Genomic DNA, 8,591 nt, shown 5'->3' with positions numbered 1-8,591 from the left:
TCTAATAAAGATTATTTATTTCCAGTGTTTGTTGAGGAAGGGCATTGGAAACCCATGTTTTCCTGTACACAGGCGAGATGTTCACTGCTCAGAAAACATTGTCTCATGCAGTTTTAAACATTTGTTTTTTTTTCTCCCAGGTTTAAGCGCCCATGCATTTTACTGCACTTGAAAAATACAGAGGGGAGGAAAAATGAAGTAAAACTATATAATGAAACACAGACACTAACATACATTTGAATGCTCTGATGTTGATATGAGTTAAACTAAAACCAGGAAAGATCCCACAACAGAAAACATCTCTGGAATGCTTGTGAGATTATTCCCTCCTAAGAATGTTTTGTCTCGTCTGTCTGTTGGTAAAAACAATTGTTTGTTTTTTTTAAAGGAAAAAAAGAGGCACTTTTTCTTTTTGAGATAAAAAACAATGTGTAAAAACTTACTTTTTGGACTATAACTGGACAAAATTAGGAAACAAACTACTGTACCGAGCATTACATACTATAGTATCAGCATATCATTACTGATTTTTCAGTCTTTATTTGATAAAACTATAATAATCTTCCAGTCCGTCAAGCTAATATCTGGCTGTTGTGACTGTACTGTGAAAAAACAAACTTCCCACAGCACCCAGCTCAGAAAGCAGCCCTCAGATACATCCACATACTTCAAGTACAGGCAAAAAAGAAACGAATACATATTGTTTTGAAAATGACAATATTGTCACAAGCAACTAGTGTTAGTCCAAAAAGAGTAATACATTCTTCATACCGCTTATAATAGGAAGAACTTAACCATGATTCCTTAAAAAAAAAAACGTCCTCCTGCATTCAGTAATAGTCAAGTTGACCCCCTTACTTTCATTAGTGCTGTTTCACAATCCACAGAGTCCATTTCTGTCCCATTGACACAACATATTAACAGCAAAGTCACATTCTTGCATTAGATAGGTTCGATCTTGCAGGAGGAAGTCCGAGTTCTGTCCAAGTCTGTTCCAGTATGGCCAACGAGTCAGTGGAATTACACACATAAACATCTCTTTAGCATTATTCCAGTAACAATCACGTAAGCCTATAAACAGTATGTACAGTAGATACATAAAGTATACTTTGTAGAAAAAATATTGTGCAGTAACCTTAGCTAAAATACCCACATTCGTACATTTACGCATTCATTCTGTTTATACAATAGACAAGACCATTCTTGCGGTTTCACAGATACTGGTAGAACCGTGAGCGGACAACTTGTGCTCCAGACAGTTTGTGTGGGTGAGCGTCCGCCCCGAGGCTGCCTTTGTTTTTGCCTTGCAGCCCGCTACCGTTAACATGCTCCCCTGCTAGCGGCTGTGCGCCCGGAGACGCAGAAGGAGGAGGTCTTCCCGGAGCTACGTCCTGGGCTTCTGGATGATCATCCTCGGGAACGGCTTTGGGCGCGACCTCGACGCTTGAATCAGAGCCTCTAAACCGCTCTCTAGTGATCCAGTCCCGGATGGAGAAGTCCTGAGAGGAACATCTGGGCTTGAGGCGGTCCAGAGCTGACAGTTCGGCGGTCTGGGCCACGCCACCCTGCTCCCTCCAGTCGTTGATGACCGCCAGCTCTGCGAAGTCTCTCTGCCCGGCCATGGTGTGCCTGCGGCGGATGTTCTTCTTCTTCCCGCGAGCGTCTGGAGTTCGGCTCTTCTGCGTGAACATATCGTCAGCAGACGTGCGTAGCCTGAATTTGAGGCGCTCGGTGATCTTAAGGTGCCAGGCTGGTTCGGGACGCTCCGACTCGCTGCGCGAGGACGAGCTGAGGCTGCTTGTTGACCGCCCTTTCTTCATCACCTCCAGGACTCGAGAGAGCCGGGTGGAAGAATCGGCTCTACCCTCGCTACGCTCCCCACTCCCAGCAACGCCCTCCACTGATGATTCACTGTCCGTTTTCTGTCTTAACGACCAACGTCTGGAGAGGGTGTCGCACTCAATCATCCTTTGGGACGGGAAAAGGCGCCGTGCTTCCAGTTTTGGTGTGATGCTGCCTTCAGCTGCTCCGCCTCCTCTTGGTTCAGTCTTTTCCAGACTCTGCTCTCGGCAGGGTGTAGACTGGCTGCTGCCACCGCCCGGAGCGAAAACCGGGAAGTCGCTCTCGCTGTCCGTCTCCATGGGCCGTCCCTCGCTAATGAGCTCACTGCGTTCGTCATCCGCCTCCTCCCCACCCTGCAGCTCCGGACTGAGCGCGCTGGACTCTGCTCCAGTTAAGAACGTGATGGAAGAAGTGGTGGAGTAGTCCGAGGTGATGGAGCTCACCTCTGCGCCGGCGGACGCCCCTGGACCTGCCGCCAGTCCGACACATGCTCCAGCAGGAAGATCAGGGGAGGCTCCAGTCCACTTTTTCGGTCTCGACCGAGGCACAGACGCTCCAGAGCTCATGGTCCCGAGGTCTGAGGTGTTCTCATCAAGCTGGGATGGGGGATCCGACAAGGAGGATTTCGCCTGAGGAGCTGTTTGGTAGCCTGAGATATTTGGGGATGGGGAAGGTGAGGGGTGTCTGGGTGGAGTCTTCTCCTTCAGGAATACAGAGTTTCTATGCTCTCTCTTGGCTTTAGGTGTGAGCTCCACAGTTCTCCCGTTCTCTTTCATCTCCTCTGCTCGTACTGGTTGCTTTGCGTTGGGGCGAGTCTCGCTCTGTCCCTCAGTCTGGAGGCCGTGGTGGTTCAGCTTCTGGCCAGGGATTTCCTTCTTGGCGAAGACAGCATCCAGGTCATCGTCTGAGCTGCTAGGTTGCGGCTTCTCCTTTGATTTCTTTCTTTTGCGGCTGGCTGCAGCAAAGATGGAGGAGACCAGGAGCTCTCGGCTGCACTGGTCCTTCCCTGAGCCCCAGGAACCCTGCAGAGACGGAAATACCAAAATTAGTATTTCTGATGCTGAGAAACACAAGTAGGGAGCACGTCAAAGAGACAAACAAAAACCCTTCACCGCTGCCAGGAAACTTAAACCTGTACTCCACCTGCTTCCGTGAAGCACCACAAACCAGAGAAGTGGACAGAGAGAGGAACATTAGCAGGCGTCATTAACAGGGAGAACAGTATTGTTTCCATGCCAGCCTTAAAGCAGAAGCAGGAGAAGCAGTAGCACAGCATGAACTGAAGCATCCCTGCACGAGCCTGAGCCCTGGCATGAGTGGCTTAAAAGCTGAAGGAAAGCAGCCACATAACAGCAGTGCAGTGATGAAAGGCACCTGCTTTTGCTAATGACACAATCTTACATAGTTTTGTTTTTTTTCTCTACCTCATAACAAAGAACTGCATACTGTAGTTCTGAGCCCCTCAGTCACAACTTCAATGTGTCATGAAGCAGAAAAAGAGGCCGTGGCTCACTGGATGTACAGTCGGCGTTGTCTGGTCAGTACTGACAGCCTAATCATCGCATGAATTTAAAGAGTTAATTCAGCCAAAAAAAAAAAAAAAGTTCTTACTCAGCTCTTGTGGTATCTAACCATACAGATAGTTTTTAGATATCCAGCTTCCACCGTGGTACCATGGATGTGAATGAAGTATAATTTGTGGTGCTCACACCTTTTGAGAAATTACATTTAAAAAGTTTAACAGAATATTTTTCCCCCCTAGAAACAGCATCCTGGTTACAGGATGTCAACAGGTTTCATTGGGACTATTTCTTCAGTAGAGAGTAGTTCCAATCAAAACATTTCCCAGGGAGGTCCATGAGATTAAACTCCCTAATAAGAGCAATATTGAGAGCTCATTCCGCACCACACTTGCAATCTGTGTTGGACTTTGCAATATCAAATTTGAGTTACGTGTGGTGAACTACAGCACCATGATTTAAAATAGAAAATCAAAGACACAGCACCAACTTGCTGGAAATGCCTGCATCCCTGTCATGATTTTAAAATCACAAAATGGCACTTACAATGTCGTATTGGTCAGTGTGTTCTGAATCATACCGGATTTCAATGAAGACGGGGGTGTGCTGTGTAATTGTGGGCTATCCCAGATGGAAGGGACGTTTGTTTTGTAAAGAGATGTTGACTTTCTTAAATGTACTTTTTTTTTTCAACACCTGTATGCACCACAAATTAATTTTTATTCCATTCTATTAAGGAGGACGCAGAAAAATGGGATATCTATATGAGCTGGACACAACAAGACATACCATTTTTTTTTTTTTTTGGATGATTTGGGTGAAACAACTCTTTAAGTGTAGGTTGTGATTAAGTTTATTTGATGCTGATCTTGACTGGAGGTGGTGTGTGATCTCTCCTGCTCGTCACCTACCTCCTGAGAGGGTTAACACTGGGCGCACACTCACCTTAGATTTAGCCGAGTCACTAGTCGGTGAATCTGTGGGTAAAAAGAGAGAAGAGAGGGACATGTTAGATGATTTAACAACACAGGTGAACACATCTAGGAGGTGCAACATGGGAAAATGAATCGGGGAGAAGGAAAAAAAGAAGGAAAAAAAAACAGGAGAAGAGAACAATGTTGATGAGGAGGATCGTGTGTAGTGAAAACACAGAACGGACAAGACAAGTGAGCACATCCATGAGCAGACAACAGGCCATGCTTCACACAGGTACAGATGAGCTCTACGTTCCACTCAGGTCCACATCTACATGGCATGTGTCGTTCTTCCCAAACGCACCGGGACATCGAGTCCAAGCCAAGTAAAGAGAGTTCTAATTTTTCCTCAAGTTTCTTAGTGATACTGAGTGCAACTTTAGCAACAAACACAACACGTACATTTTAACAGCAGCAGAATGGCAAGGCAGATAATGTGCCATGCAACACAAGGAGGGCGAGGGATATCCAGGAATGCAGACGTGAACCTTATCATAACATTTACTGATGAAAACTCCTGAACCTAAAACCACAAATGGAGCTTGGTATTAGCACTACGAACTGAAAACTAACTTTAGTTTCTTCTTGCAACAAAAGAAGCCACAGTTCTGAAATGTTTAATGTGGCCTAAACCAGTAGTTCCCAACTTTTTTTTTTTTTTTTACTTTAAGAAATATCTACTCTTAAAGGTGCAGTAGGTAAGACTTATAAAACTAACTTTCTGTCATATTTGCTGAAACTGACCCTATGTTCCAGTAGAACTACACGAAGCAGGTAATTTAAAAAAAAAAATCTGGCTCCTCTGTCACCACCTACAGCCTGTAGTGTGATTTGCAAAAACCCACAGCTTCCTGTTCAGATGCACCAATCAGGGCCAGGGAGGTGTCTAACTGCGTGTCAATCACTGCTCATGCACACGCATTCATTCTCCCTTGTGGGGGGAGGGGCTTAGGAGACCGTTTTGGGCTTTACCTGAAAGGGGGGAGGGACTGAGAAGTTGTCGATGTTCAAATTTTTTGGCTAAGTCTTTGATCTTCACAATCCGACCTACAGCACCTTTAACCTCTCATCATCCGTGTGAAAACCATATCCATCTCCAAAATGGGAACTCTTCACAAGCTAGTAAAAATAGCTTTGTCTGCAGCTTTATGACATTTTTTGGATCTCCTAATGAGTTTTTCAAAAGTTTTATTCAGGTAGAATTTGCTCAGCGCTAAATGTTAACTGAAAAAAAAAAAAAAAAAAAAAAATCTGAATTTGGAGATGCATGGTTTTTATTAGACAGCAACAAGTCCACGAGCTAGAAGTAAACGTAGAGAAAAGTCATTTTTCTTAGTTTCCTATTCTGTTTTTTATCTCACAGACCTCTTTGATTCATCTTGTGACTCTCAGGTTTGGAACCACAGGTTTAGGTCAGGAACTATCGGATAAGATAACGTATGCGTCCGGACGTTCAATGCCAGCTTTCAGTACTCGCTACGGACACATTTTAGTTGATAATAAAAAAAAATATTGAGGTTTGATACCGAACCTCCCAGATAGACTATCACAATGCTTTTTAGCTGAACTGACAAAGCAATGTGAGATGACGTGAATTGCCATGACAACAGTGACACAGTGATGATGGAGACGGCTATGGAAGAAACCAAAAAAGTAACAGAGAAGTGACAGGGGGGGTCACAGAGGGGCTAGCTACAGTATATGAAGAGAGGGGACACTACATGAGAAACAGAGTGTCAGCAAGGAAACCTATAATCAGTCCTCACCTGCTCTATAATCACATTTATTTATATCATCTTTCTAGCTAAAATTTGTTCTTGTTTGTTTGTGTGACATAGCCAAGCCCCCCTATACACCCCCTACAATACAGATGATGGCACAATATGTACTGACTGGCGACGTAGAAACCATACCATGCTATCTCTCCAGTTGGCAAGCTTGCGAGACAGTGAGGAGAGACAGCGGAGAGCCTTTCAGACAGTAGCACCAGCCTGTGTTAGGTATACTCTGACAGAAAACCCACAACACCGGACACTGCACAGTACCGTGTAGCAGCTTCGCTTTCCCTTTTCTGTCACGGTTTCTTTCTTTATTGCTTTTTTTTCCTTTCTCTCTTTGGCTCTTCTTGCACTTAAAAGAACTGCGGGTTCCTGCAGACTAGACAGCTACACTGGGGGCAACAATCCTCCTTCTTCCTACAGTTCCAGCTGTCCATCACGGACAGTATAGAGTCCATCAGTGTCATCATGGTGTGATAGACTCCTCCCACTTGGCCTGTGTCAAGATCAGTATGTGTGAATGCTGGGAAAGCCTTTAGGACACCCGACAGAGCCTCACTAGAGACAGAGGAATCAGAGGTCGCCTTTCACTGTAAAAACATCTATTTCTGACGTGGGAAAGAACATGCCTTATTAGTGCAACAGTGGGCAGGATAAAGGGAGGGAGAAAACACAGCCCAGTTGTGGAGTTTGATTAAAATGAGGTATTAAAGGGCAGAGGGGTTATTAAAAAAGGAAAAGGACATCTAAACCTATTCAATACCGAGCAGGGGGGGGGGGGATAAATCTCTTAAAGGAAATGAAAAAGCGTGACAAATTATTGCATCCTTTTACGTAACTTTGATGCAAAATAAATTGCCCACTGAAACCCACACAGGCATTTGGATTCATGGTTAGCCATAGATATTTCTATCTAGTGGCTACAGCCAAAGAAGCAAAAGGAGAAGCTTGGCCTAGGGAAGAAGCAGCGTCGTCATCATCAACATTTATTACAAGTTTACACACCGGTCCCTCTTTGACCACAGCGCTCAGCAGAGAAAGGGTAGAGAAAGCTTAACCCACCAAAGAGTCGGTCTGCCAAAGGCAGCGCGTTACCTGATACTTCACCCTGCGATGTGCCCGTACGGCCGATGTTGGTGAGCAGGTGGTCGATGTTGGGGACGGGCTGAGACTCCACCGCACTCTCCTCACGAGACGCAGTCTGAAACACAGTTAGAACAAGATTCACAAGGAGATTTTAGAGAAATCTGCAGTCAATCAATCGAATCATCCATTGCGTTGCACTGAAATGTGTTTTACATTGTCTGCGTGTAAAACCAAGGAAGGTATTTCTGTTTTTATTCCAACAGCCATAAGCTGCAGTACAAGAGATGGTCACTTCACTGTAGTGTTGGATATTGCTGACCAGCTCTAGATTGGCCATTAACCCCTGTTTATCTAAACTTGTCTTACATGATCATTTCTTGTATTTTGGGTTGTTTGAATATATCTGAATGAATTGCTTATGTGTATTTGTATTTGCAAATTCACTTGCCTAAAATGGCCCCTTTAGGGACGAATAAAATAGGGTAGAGGACAGTGGAAAGTGGAAAGAAAATAATTCAATGGCAGTGATGCCTGTACCCACCACTGGATCTCCGTTTCCATTATCAGTGAAAAACCAATCATACTAAAGGGAAGAAAAAAAAGCAATACGATTTAGTTTTTGTGTTTTCTATGTGAACATTTGTTATAAAACCTTAATATCTTTAATAACAGTTAAAGAGCTGATGCTCACGTTTTGAATGAGGGCCTCCACTATCCTGTACTGGTCTGGCATGTGTGTCACCATGTGGGTCATGTTGTCCTCGGTGGTGCGCACCAGAGTGGGACCAAAAACAATGGCCAGGTTCCTTGGTTCCATCTAACAAAGCAATAATCCAAGTTTTAATTACACATTTTTAATTTCTCTAATCAAAACTTATTTAAGACATTTGTAAGTAACACACCTTATTCTTCTCTGAGTTTTCAGCAACAGTTTTCAGATGGGCTGAGAGGAATTTGAGGGTCTCGTAATGATGATCTGGCAACTCATGAAGCTGTATGTAAATAGAGAAGAAACAGATATTTTACAACAGGTGGAGACAAAGTTAGACAGTTGTTTACCTTTTCTTCTATCTAACAATGTTTTATTGCATTTCATAAGGACGTCGTAAGATTACAGCGCTCTAACACATGGTGAGAACAGATTGTAAGATGACCCAAATGCTTTAAAACCAAGTAAATAAGTCAAAAGATAAATAATTTAAATAATAAAAAAGGGGATAATATAATAAAAAAGGGATGAAATTAATTGTCAGAGCAACTCACCATTCTCTTGAGCGCTTTGAGTCTCTCCACTGGGTCCTCTGTTCTGTTGGCGTCTATAAAATCTGCGTACCTATCTGCAGGCGGAAATGAAGAATTAGGCAAAGGCTGGAGGAGAAATACAGTCAACA

At 44.0% G+C, this 8,591-nt stretch overlaps 1 protein-coding gene across 5 annotated transcripts in view; it reads right to left on the bottom strand.

The window, feature by feature from the left end:
- LOC116048555 (rho GTPase-activating protein 21) overlaps positions 1-8,591 on the bottom strand; it is an 85,852-nt gene continuing 77,261 nt past the window's right edge. For all 5 annotated transcript variants that reach the window (XM_031297695.2, XM_031297694.2, XM_031297692.2 and 2 more), the window contains 7 exons: positions 8,464-8,537; positions 8,103-8,192; positions 7,892-8,017; positions 7,742-7,783; positions 7,210-7,315; positions 4,308-4,339; positions 1-2,864 (listed from right to left, as the gene is read on the bottom strand). In XM_031297695.2, coding sequence (XP_031153555.1) covers positions 1,212-2,864; positions 4,308-4,339; positions 7,210-7,315; positions 7,742-7,783; positions 7,892-8,017; positions 8,103-8,192; positions 8,464-8,537 — 2,123 coding nt within the window. In that variant the 3' untranslated portion in view covers positions 1-1,211. The remainder of the gene's footprint in view (positions 2,865-4,307; positions 4,340-7,209; positions 7,316-7,741; positions 7,784-7,891; positions 8,018-8,102; positions 8,193-8,463; positions 8,538-8,591) is intronic.

The sequence above is a fragment of the Sander lucioperca genome, chromosome 23 (assembly GCF_008315115.2).
Source record: "Sander lucioperca isolate FBNREF2018 chromosome 23, SLUC_FBN_1.2, whole genome shotgun sequence".
Classification (NCBI taxonomy): Eukaryota; Metazoa; Chordata; class Actinopteri; order Perciformes; family Percidae; genus Sander; species Sander lucioperca.
This window is presented reverse-complemented; position numbering and strand designations above follow the sequence as displayed.